Source organism: Bufo gargarizans, chromosome 4 (assembly GCF_014858855.1).
Source record: "Bufo gargarizans isolate SCDJY-AF-19 chromosome 4, ASM1485885v1, whole genome shotgun sequence".
NCBI lineage: Eukaryota > Metazoa > Chordata > Amphibia > Anura > Bufonidae > Bufo > Bufo gargarizans.
This window is the reverse complement of record NC_058083.1, coordinates 113,821,312-113,842,329: the sequence shown is the minus strand read 5'-3', so window position 1 is coordinate 113,842,329 and position 21,018 is coordinate 113,821,312. Positions and strand designations below refer to the sequence as shown.

The window sequence follows — 21,018 nt, the reverse complement described above, 5'->3', positions numbered from 1 at the left end:
TACAACAGGTGTGGGGAGTGGCGAGTGTACCATTGCTAGCAGTTGCTGTGCTCACAGCTTACTGATCTTCTCCGGATCCGTGCTGCACTGACCTGTTTGCAAACAGCTTCAGGACGTAGCGTGCGCACTATGACATGACGCTGTACAAGGTAAGTTCATTTATGGGGGTCTGATCTGAGGTCCGATCTGGGTCTAATAAAAAGCATTTGTTTTCTGATTTTGCTCCTCTAAAACCTAGGTCAGTGGTGGCGAACCTATGGCACGGGTGCCAGAGGTGGCACTCAGAGCTTTGGAAAAAGTCTATGGTGTACCAATATGCCTTAGACACTCCCTGTCATTCATCAGCGCAGGGCGTACTATGAACAGAACAGGCAGCACATTGAATAAAGGCAGGCTATTATAGCTAAATGATAAAGTACTTGGAAGATATACTTGTGTTCAGGTTAAATTGCCATGTTGGCACTTTCTGGTAAATAAGTGGGTTTTGGGTTGCAGTTTGAGCACCCGGTCTCTAAAAGGGTTCGCCATCACTGACCTAGGTGCACCTCATAAAGCAAAAAAAAGGAGATTTTTGTGAAACTCACCTGTAAAATCTTTTTCTCGTCTTTTCCATTGGGGGACACAGACCATGGGTATAGCTTAGAGGTATTAGTAGGAGGGACACTATGCAAATGAAAGAGCTCCTCCTCCTCGGGCTATACCCCCAGACTCCACCAGGAGGAACTCAGGCGTTGCACAAGCAGTAGGAGAAGGAGCAAGAAAAAATCATGGAAACCATCGGACCAAGCCATAAGGTCCAACCAGAAACAGAAAAACCGAACTAAAGACCCCTCCTGCAACAGGAATAATGGGTGGGAGCTGTGTCCCCCAATGGAAAAGACGAGAAAAAGATTTTACAGGTGAGTTTCACAAAAATCTCCTTTTCTCGTGCTTTTTTCCATTGGGGGACACAGACCATGGGACGTCCAAAAGCAGTCCATGGGGTGGGAAAAAATATCAGCACCGCCAGGAGGAACGCCCCAACGGTCAAACAGGAACCACAGCCTGCAAAACCCTGCGGCCAAAGCCGCATCAGCCGAAGCCAGTGAATGCAACTGACAAAAATTTGCAAAGGTATGCAAGGACGACCAGGTGGCCGCCGTACACAGCTGAGACGCAGAGGCACGACTGCGTCTTGCCCAGGAAGCCCCCTCCGCCCCAATGGAGTGAGCGGCAATTCTAGCCGGGGGAACTCCACCACAAGCGTGACAAGCCGCGGAAATAGCCAAGCAGATCCAGAGCGCCAAGAACGGCGGACGGAAGCAGTAGCCGCGAGACACACCTTCAGGACCCGTACAACATCCAGGGAATGCAGAGTGCGTTCCTTGGGGTTAGCCGGAGAAGGACAAAAGGAAGGCAGGACAAGATCCTCATCAAGGCGGAAGGGAGAGACCACCCTGGGCAAAAAGAAGGGGACTGGACGGAGCACAACTTAATCCTGGAGGAAAACCATTAAGGCTCCTGATAGGAAAGAGCGGCCAGCTTCGACACCAGTCTGACCTAAAAGCTCGTGATGGGACGTGAACTCACAGCCACTGCATAATAGCCCAGAACTTTAATCACTACGCTATGTAGCTGTATCAGAAGCTATGGTCACAAGGAAGTCCGGATGAGAACAGTCAGAGAGACCCTCCTCAAAGGCTCGAAGGGAGCCGACTGCAGAGCGTGCAGAACCAAATTGAGATCCCAAGGAGACAAAGGGGGAACATACGGGGAACCGAATGCGCCACCCCCGAAGAAAGGTCACCACCGGACCCTTAAGAGCAAGGGACCTCTGACGGCCCGCGCCGAAACCTGACCTTACAGGGAACTAAGCGACAGTCCCTGCACAAGCCCAGACTGAAGAAAAGACCGTACCATCAAGATGGAAAACCGAAGGGGAGGGAACCCCGAACCCTCAAAAAAGGATAGGAAGGCCATCCAGGTACGATAGTAAATCCGGGAGGAAGAAGACTTCCCCGGACTGATCATGGTCCTAACCACTGAATCCGAGAACCCCATCTTTATCAGGATGGCGGTTTCAACAGTCACGCCGGTAAACGAAGAGACCGCAAATTCCGGTGGAAGAACGGGCCCTGAGACAGTAAGTCCTGTCCGTCGGGAAGAGGCCATGGGGCGTCCGCCAGCAACCGAGCCACGTCCGAAAAACCACGCGCGGCGAGGCCACTCTGGGGTGATGAGAACGGTCGGAGTCCCTTCCGCCTCGAACTGGCGTAGACCCTTTGGTAGGAGAGGAAAACAGAGGAGGCTGAAGTCCTGCCACGGAGACACCTGCGCATCCATCCGTACGCCTCCGGATCTCGGGCGCGAGCCAGGACCACTGGGATCTTGTTGTTGAACCCGGACGCCATTAAGTCCACATCCGGACGGTCCCATCTGTGGCAGATTTCTTCGAACCCTTCTGGATGCAGAGACCACTCGCTTGGATCCACCGTGTTGTGGCTTAGAAAGTCCGCTGTCCAGTTGTCCATTCCTGGAATGCAAACTGCTGACAACACCGGAACGTGAGTCTCCGCCCACGTCAGAATTCACTTCACCTCCTGCATCACCATCCGGCTGCGGGTCCCGTCCTGATGGTCGATATAGGCCACGGCCGCGGCATTGCCCGTTTGAACCCGCACTGGGAGGCCCGCAAGGAGAGAGGTCCAATAGGAGAGAGAGAGCGGAAAAAATCGCCCTCAATTCCAGAAAGTTGATTGGAAGGCGAGACTCTGCCGCCGGCCAAATTCCTTGAACCGTGCGAGACTGGAAAAACGCCCCCCCAACCCAGGATGCTGGCATCGGTGGCGGCGATCGTCCAGGAGAATGCGAGAAAGGAACTCCCCGACCTCAGGTTCTTTGGGAACAGCCACCAAGGGAGAACTGCCCGAACCCGCTGAAAGGTAAAGGATCTCCTGTTGCGCCAGGCGAGTGTGAAACTGGGCATATGGAAAGGCCTCGAAAGAGGCTACCATAAGACCCAGGACCTGCAAGTATTCCCGAATGGAGAGGCACGGGGAGCGCAGCAGATGCGACACTGCCCCCTGGACCTGGGAGGACTTGAAGGCTGGTAGAATACTTTGGCAGCCGAGGTGTCCAAAATCACCCTCCGGAAGGAGAGCCTCTGGGACGGGAAGAGGCAGGAGTTTGGGAAAGTTACCAGGCAGCCGAACCGTTCCAGGGTCTGAACAGTGATCCGGACGCTGTCCGTGGTCTGCGGTAGAGAGGGGGGCCTCTATCCGGATATCGTCCCGACAGGGCAGCAAAGGAATGCCCCTGGTACGAAGAAGCGCCATGAGCGGTCCAGGACCGTGGCAAGGACCCGCGGGGTGGTCGCCAACCCGAAGGAAGGGCGACAAACTGACAGTGTCGACCCATAATGGCGAAGCGCAGGAATCGATGGTGGGATTCCGCAATCGGGACATGTGATAGGCCTAGGAGCAGCAGGGCGGGCTGACTGGGCCCTCTAGTGCCGGGAAGGCTGGTGCAAAGGAAGGCCTCTTTGCGGGCGACCTGAGACCCCCGGCGGAGGAAGCAGGCGACGGCCTACCAGATGAGAAACGGCAAAAGGCATGCAGAGACGAACTCGTCCAGCTGATCCCCACAAGGCCTGGAAACCCCAAAGGGGAGATTAGCAAGGGAACGCTTGGTGGAGGCGTCAGCGTCCCACACCTTCAATCAGATCTCTTCGCGCTGAGTGACAGAGATGGCCAACCTGCGGGCAAAGAGGGAAACAATGTCCCTAGAAGCTTCGCAAAGAATGTTAGAAGCCTGAGACATCTGGAGAACCAACTCCAGTGTGTTAGTAGCCGCATCTCGTACCGCCAGTTCCTGGTGGTGGTGTTGTAACCACACCGAGAGAGCACTGGCTACCCCTGCTGAGTGAAAGGTAGGTCACAGGGACGCGCTGCCAGCGAAAAAAGGACCTGGAAGAGAGTCTATGCGTCTGTCTACAGCATCCTGGAAAGAGGAACTGACTAAGACAGGAAGGGCCACATAATTGGCTAATCCGGCCACCGGAGGATCCACCTTAGGGGGAGGAGACACCTCTCCTCGCCGTCAGCAGGGAAAGGAAAGTATATTCATGCGCTGGGTGGTCGAGAACCTTATTAAGACCACCCCAGGCCCTGGACATGACCGCGGAAAAATCCCTCATGGACCGGGAACATGGTAGTCTCCGACTGCCTGGACGGAAAAAGGGGGAACTCCTGACCAGTGGAAGGAGGAGAATCCCCTTGGAGAATAAAGGTGTCTCGGACAGTCACCACTAAGTCAGCCACCCTGGTGGAGAGCTTAGGCGAGGGGTCCCGCTCCATGACCTAATCAGAGCCGGAAATTCTCCTTCAGACTTGCGCTCCCTAAGGGAGGGGAGAGTCGCCCGAACGCGCCTCTAGACGAGGGGGGGGGGGGGGGAGAGCCAGAGCCATCCGAGGAGGGATGCTGCTGCTCACGCTCCCTGTTAGTATTCGGGCGTCTTCTGTGGAAAACCACTTAGAGAGGTGGTTGGCGTCACAGGATTTGAAAATGCCCTATAGTCCAAAAAGGACGTGGCTCGTCCGAGCCGGATAATTCTCCTTCGGAGAACTCTCCCTAGGGAGGGGGAAGAGCAGTCCGCAAGCGCCACCGGCGAGGTGAGGGGGGTGGAGAGACAGAGACATCCGAGGTGGGATGCTGCCGCTCACGCTGCCTCTTCGTAGTCAGTCACCCACTGTGGGGACCACTGAGAGAGATGGAGTCGTTAGCGCCACAGGATTAAAGGACATGGTTGCCTTGGTGACTAAGACCAATTTAGCGGCCGCGCTGGACATGGCAGATGCCCAAGCGGGGACCGCAGGCCCCCAGGGACGTGGAGGAGGGGTGGAGGAGGGGGGTAAGGCAGGGATGCAGGTAATACTTATCTGCTCCTGCAGAACTTCTCCCTCGACTCCAGGACCAGCAGGGATGCACCTCATCAGGCTTCTGACTCCTTGTCCAGGAGTGCAGTGTTCTGGTGGAGGGTGGCAGCAGGAGACCCAGTAGCTGGTGGGATACCGGAGCTGCAGGTCGAGCCCGGATCCACTTGTCTTCTTTGGGGGGCAATGGAGGCAGCCAGGCAGCGTCCAAGGACGGCAGCGGGCATTCCACGGGGGACCAGGAAGGCGCCATGCCGACCTGTGTCCCCATCTAGAATAATATAAACAATTTTTGAAGGCTGAAAGGGGCTTTGAACTCAGAAAGCCTGGACATGGGGCAACAGCAGCAGTACCTCTGAGCTACCAGCTTGCCTGGCACAAAACGGAGTAGAGTGATGAGGAGCTGCACGGCCATGAGCAAACAGAGTCTCCGGTGTAAGGAGAGTCAGAGCGGCATGCCGAGGCTCCGCCTCCCCTAACGCGTCATTATGGCGCGAAAAAAGCGCGCGAAAATATGCGCGAGCGCGAAAATATGCGCGAGCGCGAAAATATGCGCGAAAATAAGCGCACCACGTGGAGGAGCGGCCTGCCGGCGGGCGCTGAGGGAGCGCAGCAGCCAAGGCCCGACGAGAGAAGCGCTGAAGCCCACAGTTTAAGGGGAAGAGATGCCAGTACTCCAGTGCCAAAATGAAGAAAGTGCCCCATCAGGATCCTTCTTCAAGCTCACCCAGGCAGCCACAGACAAATAGACACAGAGGGAGGGGGAGGGATTGCAACACTTATCTGCTCAGCATGCTCCCTCGATGTCCAGACCAGCAGGGATGCGCCTCTTCAGACTTCTGACTCCAATCCAGGAGAACAGTGCTCTGGAGGAGGGTAGGCAGCAGGCGTCCCAGCAGCTGGTGGGATGCCGGAGCTAACAGGTCGAGCCCGGATCCACTTATCTTCTTGGGGGGAAATGGAGGCAGCCAGGCAACGTCCCAAAGACGGCGGCGGGCACTCCACGGGGGACCAGGAAGGCGCCATGCCGACCTGTGTCCCCATCTAGAATAAAAATAACAAAAAGGAGTAGAATCAGAGAGTGTCAACCTCCTTCACCAGACACTAAGCAAAGACTGAGTTCCTCCTGGTGGAGTCTGGGGGTATAGCCCGAGGAGGAGGAGCTCTTTCATTTGCATAGTGTCCCTCCTACTAATACCTCTAAGCTATACCCATGGTCTGTGTCCCCCAATGGAAAAAAGCACGAGAAATACGGTATATTGCAATGTTTGTTATTTTGAGTCCATAAAAATCCCATAATATCTTATAAGCACATTCTATCAAAATAGATATTCTAATCTCTTAGGTTTATAACAATCCAATTCAGCAAGGTTTTCTTTGTACAACCTGGGAGGCTGTTGATATATACATTTTAGACAGATACATACAGCAGATATATCTAATGATGCAGATATGTCTAGAGTTATTTTTTTTGCAAATATATATTAATAATTCTATACCATCAATGTGTGACAATTGGGGTCCGATCCCTGAGCTCCCTCTGATCATGAAAGTATACATAATGTTTCTGCATATAAACTGAAGCACTGGCAGGCAACCATCATAGCAGAATTGGGCAATTACTTTTTTTTTTAGGTTGTAATATCTTGTCTTATATCTCAATCGTGACAGCCACACCCAGTGCAGAATACTCATGGGGGGAGATTTATCATCTCTTTTGTGCCTGAAAAGAGGCATTAAAAAGTCGCATGTGCAACTTTTTTAAAAACTGTTACATCCCCCACTTTTCTGAAAGTGGGAGTGACAAGTGCGGGGAAGGGGCATGGCCAGCCGCCCTGACAAATTTATCTTCATTTACACCAGTTTTCTGGCGTAAATGAAGCCAGAAATCTACGGCAACTCAGAGTTGTCATAGATTTCTATTTAGGCGCACGGACTGCAGGAGGATGTGCCTAACCTATGACGAAGCGTGCGCCTCGTCATAAATTAGGTGTATCCTTCAGTGGTGCAGGGGGATATCAAGACAGGTTCAGAAAGCGCCAGTCTTGATAAATGTACCACATGATGTTTAAATGGGCTACATTTCCCAGAATAGGCCTTTCAAAATAAAATAAAAATGTCAAATTTACCGGGTAGAAGTAACTTTTTCCATCTGGGTAAATAACCTCAGCAGCCTCCACGCTAAAAGAAAAAAAAGTGACTTTAGAAACAGAATACAATATATCTGCTGGCAAGACTAGTGCTTTCACTGCACTTAAATGAAGCCAATGACCTTCTAAGGAGTATAGAAATTCAACAGACTACATCTAGAACCTGGCATACAGTGGTCAATCAAGTTACAAGGGCCTCAGGTTACACTATTTTCAGCATACAATGGTCATTCCTGAGCCTCTTATTTAAAACCACGTTCAAAAAACAATGACCGACCCTGTCGATATGTGGTGCATGTGATTGACTCGAAAAACTAGATTTTTGTACTTACCATAAAATCTGTTTCTCTTCCGTTCATTGGGGTACAGAGGCTTGACCATGGGGTATAGCTGCTGCCACTAGGAGGCGGACACTAAGCACAAAGGTGTGAGCTCCTCCCTTCAGCTATACCCTTCCTACAGGGACTAAGCTAAATCAGTTGGTGCAAAAGCCGTAGGAGAAGCAAGATAAAAACAGGAAAACCAAACTATGTACAAACCCAGAACCAGGCCCGTAAACAAAAGAATGGGTGGGAGCTGTGTCCCCCAATGAACGGACGAGAAACAGATTTTACAGCAAGTACAAAATCAGTTCTCATCTGTATCATTGGGGGACACAGGCTTGACCATAACACTTTACAGAGCAGTCCCCCAAGGGTGGGCATAACCAGAAACCCTCCTGCCAATCAGAGAATCGCTGTCTACAAAACTCTACACCTCAGCAGACGCAAAAGGTGTGCACCCTGTAAAACTTGGAAAAGGTGTGCAAAGACAACCAGGCCGCCGCCTTGCATACCTGAAGGGCCGAAGCCCCATGTTGCACCGCCCAAGAGGCCCCCACTGCCCAAGCAGAATGAGCAGTCACCCGGAAGGGTGGGGCCCGGTCCTTAACGTGGTACGTTTCCACAATGTTCTAAGGGGGAAGGACGGGGGGGGGGGGGGGGGTCAGATGAGGATGTTGTCTCTCCTGAGGGTCAGTCATCCAAACTGTCCTCCATGGTGGACAATCTTATTACAGCGGTAATCAAGACATTGCAGGTTGAGGACCCCACACTTTCTTCGACCAGCTCAGGTTTTTCCTTTAGAAGGTCCTGTTTGCACAAGTGTTTCCCTAACCACCAGGATTTAGAATCCTCTCTTTCCAAGGAGTGGAATTTTCCTTATAGACGTTTTGCTTTGACTAATAAGTGGTCGTCCTCACCTATAGTGGACCCACCAGTTTCCTGCTTGGCTAAACATACTACCTTGCCAATGGCGGATGGGGCTTCTTTCTATGATATCAGGGATAAGAAACTGGAAGCATTTGCAAAATCTGCCTTTTGAAGCAGTGGGCACAGCACTGTAGTCGGTATTTGCCTGGGGGAGTGGGCAAATAATTTACATCAGTGTCTAACCTCGGGAGTCCCCTCTGGGGAACTAGCCGATATGGCCCTACAGCTCTCTCATTCCAGTGCGTATATTTGTGAGGCCTCTTTGGACACGGCCAGGCTTATGGCTCGCTCATCAGCCCTGTTAGTGGCTATTCGCCGTACCCTATGGCTCTACTGCTGGGCGGTAGATAATGCTTCAAAGCGGACCCTGACGGCACTCCCCTTTACCGGCAGCCGACTGTTTGGTAAGCGCCTGGATGAGATCATTTTGGACGCTACAGGTGGTAAGAGCCTCGTTTTCTTTTTCCAGCCCCAAGAGATCGGCCGACAAGTCTGCCCCGGATCAGAAGCTCAAGCCTTCCTTCAAGCCTCGCCCTTCCTGACGTCCCCGTCAACAGGGCTCCAAGTCCTATAACCCCAAGACTTCCGCTGGATGATGGGATGCCTACGGCACCCTCCGATCGGGTGGGTGGTCGGCTTCATTTGTTTCGACATGTGGGGCTGGCTCACATTTCGGATTCGTGGGTGAGAGAGGTCGGTGCAGAGGGCTACAAGCTGGAATTCAAGTCTTCGCCTCCGTCCTGAGGGCAAATTCCTTTTTGCTGGCTCGCTGAGAGTCCTGGTATGGAACTGACCATAGGGAACTGCCATGCGGGCATAGGCTGCAAAAAAGCCAGGGCCTCAATTAGCAGTGGCCCCGGCAGCGCCGCACATCAAAAGAACTGGAAAACGGACGCCCTGCATTAAGCCCCGACGCGGAGCTTACATAGCGTTTTGTTCCAGGCAGAATATTGGCGTGGGCACTGAGATCTGAAATACCGCCGGCGGCTGCATCATTACTGCCCCCTATTCTTTTTAATGGGAGGCAGTGCTGAAGATCTTAAAGCTGCAATCAGGAAGAGAAGGACTGTGCCTGTGCCAAAATTCCACAGGAAAAAAAAAACACTAAGGGACATTTATCAATGACTTTATGCACACAGCATATGTGCACCATAATTTGCTACTTTTTGAACTTCTCTGCACTTTTCTAAAGTGCAGAGAAAAGGGGCGTGGCTTAGAAGAAGGGAAGTAGCTTTGCACCACCGCCGCACTTACTATAACTTTCACAAGAAAGTGGCGGAAGTTATAGCTGAAGTCTATGCCAGCCTGTATCTGGTGTAGACTTCCTTTTCTGGCGCAAACAGTAAGGCTTCAATGCGCCTGACTGGTTAAGAAGTTTCTGCCTCTTAACAAATCAGGCGCATCTAACGCCAGTGCGGGGAGATCAAGACTGCCAGATGGATCCACCAGTCTTGATATACCTCACCCACTGTGTGAACAGCCCCTTAATGAAGGCACTGATTGTGTCTAGTAGTGCCTCTACAGTACGGTACAGTACTACATGTTCTGACTGCTTTTTACCAGTGCCAAAATGAGCTGCTTCTATAGGCACCAGGTGAGGGCAGCTCCATGGTATTTTTCTGGAATGCTGTGTACTGAACAGGACCCTGCTGTTCTGCTCATAGACAACTATTTACAGCTTTCTGACTTTTATAAGTAAAGATGCGCTACTTATTCACTTATCTTCATTTTCTTATTTTTGGATGATATTCTTGGGGTGTTTTGAACCAATTAGTAATGGTCTCAAGTTTTCAATCTACAATGGTCATCCTAGAAATAATGAAAGGGATTGTGCCCCGAAAAATATTCTACATTTTTTCAAACTATCTGATATCTTCTGTAATTGCATGTAATTAAAAATTTAGTATTGAAAGGGCATGCATCCTGAGCTGCGATAGGGAGAAAGCTGTCGCTGAAGGGACACACCCCCTGAGCTGCCATCCCGAAGAGAGTCTAGCAGAGCAATAGGAGCAATAAATTGGGAAAACTCTGAATCCATGCGAGGTACAGGGCTGGTTCCAGTTTTGTTAGAAAGGTACCGGTATGTATATGATGTCTAAGTTTCAGTTTTTACATCAATCATGGCATAACCCCTTTAACCCTTTAACTTGAGGAACCTCTTCTGTCTAGTTATGTCTATTAAATTTGAAATTGAGCAATTATCCAGAAGGTGCGATTGTGCATCATACGTTTATGCCCTGTGCATTTACATCTGCGTCGGCACATAAACATCAACTTCTTCATAATCTCCCTAGGATGTAACCCTGAGAGGCCTGACTGTTATTATGAGTGCTTGGCCACAGGAAGGCTTAGTGTATAACCCCTTTAACGAGGCCATATACATTAGTTTATCAAAATGGACAATTTCAACCAAAATTATCATTTATAGTGAGAAATCTAGTCATTAATATCAGCTTAGTGGTGTTTTGGGCACTCCCCGGAAACTATACCATGGAAGCAGAAGGCTCTGCCCACTATGTAGAGTCTGTGCTGTTGAATTTTAGCTTAGCTCCCATTCAAATGAATGGGAGCTGAACTGCAGTACCCCAGCACTAGAAACCACAAGGTGAATGGACCCTTCTGGCTCCAACCCGTACATTGCATAGTTTCAAGTGCCATGGCTGATCAAAACAGCGGACTGGTTGGTGGGAGTGCTGGACATCCTGCAAATATGTTTGGAAAAACCCTTAAACTATGAACAATTGTTTTAGGCTACTTTCACACGAACGTTAATATTTTCCGGTAGATCAGTCAAAGGGTCTCAATACCGGGAAAAAAAAATGTCAATGGGGACAAAACGTAACTGAACAGAACGCTCCAAAATGCATTCCGTTCCGCTCTCATACCGGAGAACAAACCGCAGCATGTTGCTGTTTGCTTTCCGTCCTGGGATGCGGAGCAAGACAGATGGATTGTCATGACCCACAATGCGAGTCAATGGGGGCGGATCCATTTTCTCTGACACAATAGAAAACGGATTCGTCCCCTTGTCACTTTCAATGGAGTTCATGACGGCTCCGTGTTGCGTATGTTACAGATTATACAACCGGATCCGTTCATAACGCAAAGGGTTGTATTATCAGTAATGGAAGGGTTTTTTGCTGAACCCTCCTGGATTCAGCAAAAACGCTAGTGTGAAAGTAGCCTTACCTGACCGTTGACGGACTAAAATCAGCCCTTGAAATTTTCATCTGATAGTCAGTAGTTCATGAATGATCTTCCTGTGAAAGTGCCCTACCTTTGGCTGGTGTCATTGAAAACATATGGCCAGTTGACTGACTGTAACAGCCCTCAGTAACCAAAATGTGTAAGGCAGTGTGGTTGTAATGATCATTCGTTCAACCAGCAACCTACTTCTATTCAATGTGTACAGCCACCTTAACACAGTATTTCCACAGTTACCCCATTACACTATTACGTTTTACTCACGTGAATGGCTGACTGCAGTATTCACTGAACATAGTGACCATAATATCCAGAACTATTTTAGCCTGCAAGAAAATACAGTTAATAAGTAACACAAACAATCCAAAAAGATGTTACCAGCACAAGCACAAGGGGTTATGGTATCTCCAATACCTTTGTAAGATCCGTGGCTGTGCATTCTATAAATACGTTGTGGGTATTCAAGCTGATTTTTGTGTGATCCCCTAAAAGACATAGGAAAAGAAAGAAAATCTGAACGAGTACACATTGTAAGTGTTATCTTCTTATGTCACTTCTTTGTCGCCATGCATTGAGGGTAACTAAAACGTACATGATCCGTTATATAATCCCATCTCCGTAAGGCTCGGGATCACAGCAGAACTGCAACATGAAGCTGTAGCAGCAGGACCATTTCTATGATACCAGCAGCTCTTCAGGAATTATCGGGGAGAATTGTCACAATGTGACAATTGCTTCTCAGACTCCTATCATACAGGAACTTCCGACAATCTATGGGTGCAGAAGTTAATTAGATTTTTAGGCCAGCACAATTTTGTTTTTCTCCAGGTTGGGTGGCACTGAATGTGTCCAGGAGCCGCTTATCCCTCCAATAACATATTTTGGACTGAGCCAAAAGTGCATGGTAATGAAGGATCAACTTTAATCGGGCAATCATCTATTGTTTAAAGCTGGCTATACACACTAGACATATGCCAGAAAACCTGCCAGCTTTGGTGGGTTTGGCAGACAATGTCATGGGTTTGGAGGCAGCCCAAGAGTCCTCTGACATCTGCGGCTGAGGGAAAATGAGCTGCTATTTCAACATGTCTGATCCACTGTTCCCACAGGAGATAAGCCGTAGCCAGAGGTGGCTGCCACCAAATTATCCCCCTCTCCTTATTGAAATAAACATGCAAGCTTGACAGGCATGCTTAGGGCAGAGAGGAGGGAGAACATTTGGCCAACAACCATCTCATGGTAAGCTCAGCTTTCCCTTTGTAATACATACACACACAGTCGCTAACTCTATTACCATTGATGATTGGTGGCATAGAAAGCAGCACCCCATTGCTGTCATAGATCGCGGGATAGACTGGTTTGTCTTCAATTATGTGCAGGAAATGTTTCAGGTGGCTGTCAGTCTGAGAAGAATAAAATCACATGATTGCCAAGCTAAAAAGTGCCAAAAACTTGCAAACCACAGATACATTCAAAAATACTCTATGCAAGCAATATTCAGATTTCCTATCTGTATGTACAGCTAAGCACAACTATATATGTATACTGTGGTTATAAGAGATCCCTCACCCTGTAGAGCTCCATCAGCTCTGGTGCAGTGTACTCTTTGCTTTGGTTCAGTGGTCTGAATTTGATACTGGAGGGAGGTTTTGCAGTGTAAATAAATGGTCCTGTGATGGTGTCTAGATCATGGGTTCCAATTGCCACCAGTGCTCTCCGCCTAAGAGACAAAGGGATTGCCAAAAAAGTAAATTAAGGGTAAGTTAAGGGCACTTTCACATCAGCGCTATTATTTCCATTTTACTGCTCAATTATAGGACCAGAAGAATAAAAATAATGGAACTGACTGGAACGGGGCCTAACAGATCCCACTGACCACAATGGGGTCCGTTAGGTTTCCATTTGGAAGAACATTTTATTAGCGGAGAAAGAAGTCCTGCATGCAGGACATTTCTCTCCTATATTTTTGATGAAATCTGTGACAGAGGCTTCAAGGAAGATGTGAACATGCCCTTAGAAGTATTTCAGTTAGGCCACATGCACACGGCCGTTGTTTTGGTCTGCATCTGAGCCGCAGTTTTGGGGGCTCGGATGTGGACCATTCACTTCTATGGGGCAGCAAAAGATGCGGACAGCACTGCGTGTGCTGTCCGCATCCGTTGCCCCGCAAAAAAAAAAAAATATAAACATGTCCTATTCTTGCCTGCGCTTTGCGGACAAGAATAGGCAGTTATATTAATGGCTTTCTGTGCCGTTCCGCAAAAATTGCGGAACGCACACGGACGCCATCTGTGTTTTGCCAATCCGTGGTTTGCAGACCGCAAAAAACGGAACAGACGTGTGCATGTAGCCTTACAAGAATGTATCTGCTATCCACATGAACCCCCACTTATCCCCCATCACAGTCAAACCCTCACCAATCCCAAGAATATGGTCCCTTTTCCCCATCCAAATAGAGCGGTATGCGTGCCGCTGCTCCATTCATTCTCTATAGGACTGCCAGAGTGTACAGCACTCCGTAATCTATGAGTGAAGCAGCAGCGCACATGCCTGACCTGCCACTGCAATTAGATGGGGAAATGAGATTTCCATTCCTAGGGTCAGCGGAGGTCCCAGAGGTCAGACCCCTAATGATTTAAAGTTAGCCCCTATTCTGTGGATAGTAGATACCGTCTCCTAACGGGAATACCCCTTCAATGAAACCTATAGATGAGCAACATATATGTGGGCCTGATGAGGAGGGTCTACACAGACCCTCGACCAAGTGTTCGGATTTCTTGCATTGCCAATGCTGCTACAATTAGTGGGATGGGAAGTTTTTTTTACCACATTCTATTCACATGTACCACACTTAATATCAGTCTGTTCATTGTCCTCTACTGCAGGAAACATGTACTGCAAAAGAAAATCTTTTTAGGTGCCAAAATAAAAAATAAAATAAATAGCACCCAGAAGAGAACCCAGCAAACTTATGCCAAAATGACACTTTGGGCATAAGTGTGTTCCACAGAAACCTATGGAAGCAGGTCCTCCCCTTTGCTCTAGGAACAGAGCGATAACTTGATCTGCCATAAACATCAGTCATTGGAATAACAACTCTGTGAGACAGGAATAATACCCAACACACATTTTTTGGATATATATCCTCAGAACGCACTTGGGTAATGGAGGTACCTGCATATGTTCTGGTGGAGTTTCTCTTGCAGATCAATGAAGTTTTCATATCGCTCCTTGGTGAATGTTATGTTCCGGAGCACAGCGGCCACTGCAAAGGGGCGCACTGCGGCTGTCTAACACAAGAAATGGCAAATGCATTAGTCTCCTGGATGCCATTACAGATCAAAAACTATGGAGAGTATTCACTCATTAAAGAGGCACTGTCACCAAGATCAACCCTATTAAACCAGACATACTTACATTTCTCTATATGCTAAACAGGTGCAGAGAAGTTAGCATTTATATTCATATACAAATGAGAAGTTCGAGCACCAGGACGCAGGGCTGAACCCTTTGAGCACCGCTCTCCACACTCCCCCTCCCCTTGATTGACAAGGCTAGACAGGCTGAGGGCAGAGCTGTGTCCTAGCATCTCCATATCATATACTCTATGTACTATAGCTTCACCACACTGAAAACTGCTCAAAAAGCTCATATACATATTATTGCTTTATTCACAAGCAAAACATATGATTATGCTTATGAATATTAACAGGCACTCAATGACCTGGAACTGCTTTGAAAATTCACACTTTAATATACCCAATACATAAAATAGACAAAACAGTATAAATAAAAATTTGTGAATAAAAGGAATCTTTTAAAAAAAACACAATGTGAGCAGCATTCATAGCAGAAAATCATTAAAGGCTTTCTGCCACCTGAAAAATGGGTATTAACCTGGCTGACATTAGCGATGTACTAATGTCAGCTGAACATAACTATATTAGTGGTGACCAACCAAGGGGCCGCACTAGACATGGTACAAATTTTGCGGGACAGAACCAGGTAACTTTGCCAGAAAGAAAGGCAAACACTGTGAGGGGGCACGTGTGAGCATTACTAAAATACACAATACTGTTGACCTGCGATCCCTGTGATAATAATTAATAAAGCAGCCGCCGGCTCACTGCGCACAGTGCTTCTACTTCCGGCGGCTGATTCATGAATTTTAACTCCTAAGACTCCTGTGCCCAGCCTTCTGTCTCCCAGGGAAGCACGAGGCAGGAGCATAGAGTCTGCACAGCCCGTCTTTTCTAATCGGAGATGGATGGCCCTTAGCAACGCTCTTTTGAAGAGTGCTGCTAAGGGCCATTTCAGCCCCAGTTTTCTACCAAAAATAAACGTTTTGGCTAAATAAAGTCTATTGCAAAATTGTTACCCATCACTTGCCCTACACTTTAGCAACAACAAAATAATAATAAATATATAACAGTTATCCTTTAAAAATTGGGTTTTGGAAATTCTTAAAAATTTTAAGATTTGCTTCTAAACTTCTAAGCCTTCTAACATCCCAAAAAAAGAAAATGTAATTTACCAAAATGATCCAAACATGAAGTAGACATATGGGAAATGTAAAGTAATAACTATTTTAGAAGATATCACTATCTGTTTTAAAAGCAGAGAAATTGAAATTTTGAAAACTGCGAATTTTTCCAAATTCTTGGTAAATTTCGTATTTTTTTTTTATAAAGAAATATATTGACTCAAATTTACCACTGTCATGAAGTACAATATGACACATGTTGGAGCAACTTTCAAGCCTAAATTTGGTGCTGTAGTACAGCTTTAAAAAACGAAGGTTGAAAAGACACATAACTGGCTAGGAGACTCGGCTGGAGGCGGCCTTCATTGTTCATGCAGGGCCGCTCCTGGGAAGACATCGATGTGGTAACATTGAGTGAGTGAGTGAGTGAGTGAGTGAGTGAGTGTGTTTTTTTATTATTGTTTTTTTTCCCCATGATGCTAGATGGATGAGACAGTCATATGAACTGTAATAGGGGACCAATAACTATTTAATATTGCTACAATTATAAACATTGATTCCTGAATGGAATTAGGAAAATAATTGATATCTGGATCAAGTAACAGCACTGATTTATCGGTATTTTAAACTAATAAAATCATGAACAGTGATCATTGGATGAATTATGGAAAATAATCAATTAACTATTTGGATCAAGTAATACCATTAATAATTCCCTGGATTGAACAACATCACTAATCATTTAATATTTGGACTAATCAACATCTTTTATATTAGTTTTTGTATTTTTACTTTTTATATTTTTCAATCAATGATATACAACTATTCATACATCTTAGGCAATAGGCAATATATTATTGATCATGTATTCTTGACAGCAGGTAACATGTACTGACGCATATAAAAAGGTATTTGATTAATGAATTTCCGCTATAAATGCTGCTGACATTGCGTTTTTTTTTTTTTAAAGATTCCTTTTATTTACTTATTTTTATTTATACTGTTTTGTCTATTTTATGTATTGGGTATATTAAAGTGTGAATTTTCAAGGCAGTTCCAGGTGATTGAGTGTCTGTTAATATTTATAGGCATAGCTTATTAGCAGTAAAAGGCTGTGGAGCCTATAACAGTGCACCTATATCCAGAAATTGAGACAGGTGAGCCACTGTATCAATTTTCTATTAAAATATATGATTATACAGACACCTGTAATATGTGTGAGCTTCTAAGCATAGAAAAAACCGACTTCTCTGTGTGGTAATGCTATAGCTTAGTGCCAAGTACTTGGTAGGCAGAGATCCCAAGTTTGAATCCTGAAAAAAAGACTTCCAGGTTTTTTTTCTTCCACATTTAAACCATAATAAACATCTATATCCTTATTATATCGAGAATAATGTTTTTTTTTTAGAAAGCTAATAAATATTAATGGTTTCTTTGTAATCATATTGTATCTGTGAACAAACCAGTAAGGCTACTTTCACACTTGCGGCAGAGGATTCCGGCAGGCAGTTCCGTTGCCTGAACTGCCTGCCTGATCAGGCAAACTGTATGCAAACACAATTTTTCTGACTGATCTTGCATTTTTCTGACTGATCAGGATCCTGATCAGACAGAAAAATGCATTGCAATACCTGATTTGTTTTTCCGGTGTCATCAGGCAAAACGGATCTGGTATTTATTTTTTTAACGTTTTTAAAGGTCTGCGCATGCTCAGACCGGAAGGACGGATCTGGCATTCGGATCCGGCATTCAGGCAAGTCTTTAGTTTTTTTTTGCCGGAGATAAAACGGTAGCATGCTACGGTTTTCTCTTTTGCCTGGTCAGTCAAAATGACTGAACTGAAGACATCCTGATTAGAGTTGAGCGGACACCTGGATGTTCGGGTTCAAGAAGTTCGGCCGAACTTCCCGGAAATGTTCGGGATCCGAACTTCGTCCCGAACCCGAACCCCATTGAAGTCAATGGGGACCCGAACTTTTCGGCACTAAAAAGGCTGTAAAACAGCCCAGGAAAGAGCTAGAAGGCTGCAAAAGGCAGCAACATGTAGGTAAATCCCCTGCAAACAAATGTGGATAGGGAAATGAATAAAAATAAAAATAAAATAAATAAAAATTAACCAATATCAATTGGAGAGAGGTCCCATAGCAGAGAATCAGGCTTCACGTCAGCCACCACTGCAACAGTCCATTGGCATATATTTAGGCCCAGGCACCCAGGCAGAGGAGAGAGGTCCCGTAACAGAGAATCTGTCTTCATGTCAGCAGAGAATCAGTCTGCATGTCATAGCAGAGAATGAGGCTTCACGTCACCCACCACTGCAACAGTCCATTGTCATATATTAAGGCCCCGGCACCCAGACAGAGGAGAGAGGTCCCATAGCAGAGATTCAGGCTTCATGTCATAGCAGAGAATCAGGCTTCACGTCAGCCAACATTGGAACAGTCCATTGGCATATATTTAGGCCCTGGCACCCAGGCAGAGGAGAGGTTCATTCAACTTTGGGTTGCCCCACAATATAATGGTAAAATGAAAATAAAAAGAGGATTGAATGAAGAAGTGCCCTGGAGTCCAATAATATATGGTTATGGGGAGGTAGTTAATGTCTAATCTGGACAAGGGACGGACAGGTCCTGTGGGATCCATGCCTGGTTCATTTTTATGAACGTCAGCTTGTCCACATTGGCTGTAGACAGGCGGCTGCGTTTGTCTGTAATGACGCCTCCTGCCGTGCTGAATACACGTTCAGACAAAACTCTGGCCGCCGGGCAGGCCAGCACCTCAAGGGCATAAAAGGCTAGCTCTGGCCACGTGGACAATTTGGAGACCCAGAAGTTGAATGGGGCCGAACCATCAGTCAGTACGTGGAGGGGTGTGCACACGTACTGTTCCACCATGTTAGTGAAATGTTGCCTCCTGCTAACACGTTGCGTATCAGGTGGTGGTGCAGTTAGCTGTGGCGTGTTGACAAAACTTTTCCACATCTCTGCCATGCTAACCCTGCCCTCAGAGGAGCTGGCCGTGACACAGCTGCCTTGGCGACCTCTTGCTCCTCCTCTGCCTTGCCCTTGGGCTTCCACTTGTTCCCCTGTGACATTTGGGAATGCTCTCAGTAGCGCGTCTACCAACGTGCGCTTGTACTCGCGCATCTTCCTATCACGCTCCAGTGAAGGAAGTAAGGTGGGCACATTGTCTTTGTAGCGTGGATCCAGCAGGGTGGCAACCCAGTAGTCCGCACACGTTAAAATGTGGGCAACTCTGTATCGTCCTGCCTTTCCCCCCAGCCACGCACCAGTGATGGGCCCGAGCTGCGTTGGGTGCCACCCCGCTGTGACCATGCTTCATCCTCCTCCTCCTCCTCGTCCTCCAGTAGTGGGCCCTGGTTGGCCACATTTGTACCTGGCCTCTGCTGTTGCAAAAAACCTCCCTCTGAGTCACTTCGAAGAGACTGGCCTGAAAGTGCTAAAAATGACCCCTCTTCCTCCTCCTCCTCCTCCTGGGCCACCTCCTCTTCCATCATCGCCCTAAGTGTTTTCTCAAGGAGACATAGAAGTGGTATTGTAACGCTGATAACGGCGTCATCGCCACTGGCCATGTTGGTGGAGTACTCAAAACAGCGCAACAGGGCACACAGGTCTCGCATGGAGGCCCAATCATTGGTGGTGAAGTGGTGCTGTTCCGTAGTGCGACTGACCCGTGCGTGCTGCAGCTGAAACTCCACTATGGCCTGCTGCTGCTCGCACAGTCTGTCCAACATGTGCAAGGTGGAGTTCCACCTGGTGGGCACGTCGCATATGAGGCGGTGAGCGGGAAGGCCGAAGGTACGCTGTAGCGCAGACAGGCGAGCAGCGTCAGGATGTGAACGCCGGAAGCGCGAACAGACGGCCCGCACTTTATGCAGCAGCTCTGACATGTCGGGGTAGTTGTGAATGAACTTCTGCACCACCAAATTCAGCACATGCGCCAAGCAAGGGATGTGCGTCAAACCGGCTAGTCCCAGAGCTGCAACGAGATTTCGCCCATTATCACACACCACCAGGCCGGGCTTGAGGCTCACCGGCAGCAACCACTCGTCGGTCTGTTGTTCTATACCCCGCCACAACTCCTGTGCGGTGTGGGGCCTGTCCCCCAAACATATGAGTTTCAGAATGGCCTGCTGACGTTTACCCCGGGCTGTGCTGAAGTTGGTGGTGAAGGTGTGTGGCTGACTGGATGAGCAGGTGGAAGAAGAGGAGGAGGAAGCCGAGAAGGAGGAGGTGGCAACAGGAGGCAAAGAATGTTGCCCTGCGATCCTTGGCGGCGGAAGGACGTGCGCCAAACAGCTCTCCGCCTGGGGCCCAGCTGCCACTACATTTACCCAGTGTGCAGTTAGGGAGATATAGCGTCCCTGGCAGTGCTTACTGGTCCACGTATCTGTGGTTAGATGGACCTTGCCACAGGTGGCGTTGCGCAGTGCACACTTGATTTTATCGGATACTTGGTTGTGCAGGGAAGGCACGGCTCTCTTGGAGAAGTAGTGCCGGCTAGGAACAACATACTGTGGGACAGCAAGCGACATGAGCTGTTTGAAGCTGTCTGTGTCCACCAGCCTAAATCACAGCATTTCATGGGCCAGTAGTTTAGAAATGCTGGCATTCAGGGCCAGGGATCGAGGGTGGCTAGGTGGGAATTTACGCTTTCTCTCAAATGTTTGTGAGATGGAGAGCTGAACGCTGCCGTGTGACATGGTTGAGATGCTTGGTGACGGAGGTGGTGGTGGTGTTGGTGGTACATCCCCTGTTTGCTGGGCGGCAGGTGCCAACGTTCCTCCAGAGGCGGAGGAAGAGGCCGAGGCGGCAGCAGCAGAAGAGGCCGAGGCGGCAGCAGCAGAAGAGGTAGCAGGGGGAGCCCGAGTGACTTCCTTGGTTTTAAGGTGTTTACTCCACTGCAGTTCATGCTTTGCATGCAGGTGCCTGGTCATGCAGGTTGTGCTAAGGTTCAGAACGTTAATGCCTCGCTTCAGGCTCTGATGGCACAGCGTGCAA

General features: G+C 48.1%; 1 protein-coding gene across 1 annotated transcript in view; it reads right to left on the bottom strand.

The window, feature by feature from the left end:
* Window positions 1-21,018, bottom strand: part of FARSB (phenylalanyl-tRNA synthetase subunit beta) — a 68,453-nt gene that overhangs the window by 35,399 nt on the left and 12,036 nt on the right. The window contains exons 5-10 of the mRNA XM_044291340.1: window positions 14,689-14,804; window positions 13,084-13,234; window positions 12,809-12,917; window positions 11,929-11,999; window positions 11,779-11,840; window positions 7,040-7,091 (exon numbers count right to left, since the gene is read on the bottom strand). Of these exons, the coding sequence (XP_044147275.1) occupies window positions 7,040-7,091; window positions 11,779-11,840; window positions 11,929-11,999; window positions 12,809-12,917; window positions 13,084-13,234; window positions 14,689-14,804 (561 nt within the window). The remainder of the gene's footprint in view (window positions 1-7,039; window positions 7,092-11,778; window positions 11,841-11,928; window positions 12,000-12,808; window positions 12,918-13,083; window positions 13,235-14,688; window positions 14,805-21,018) is intronic.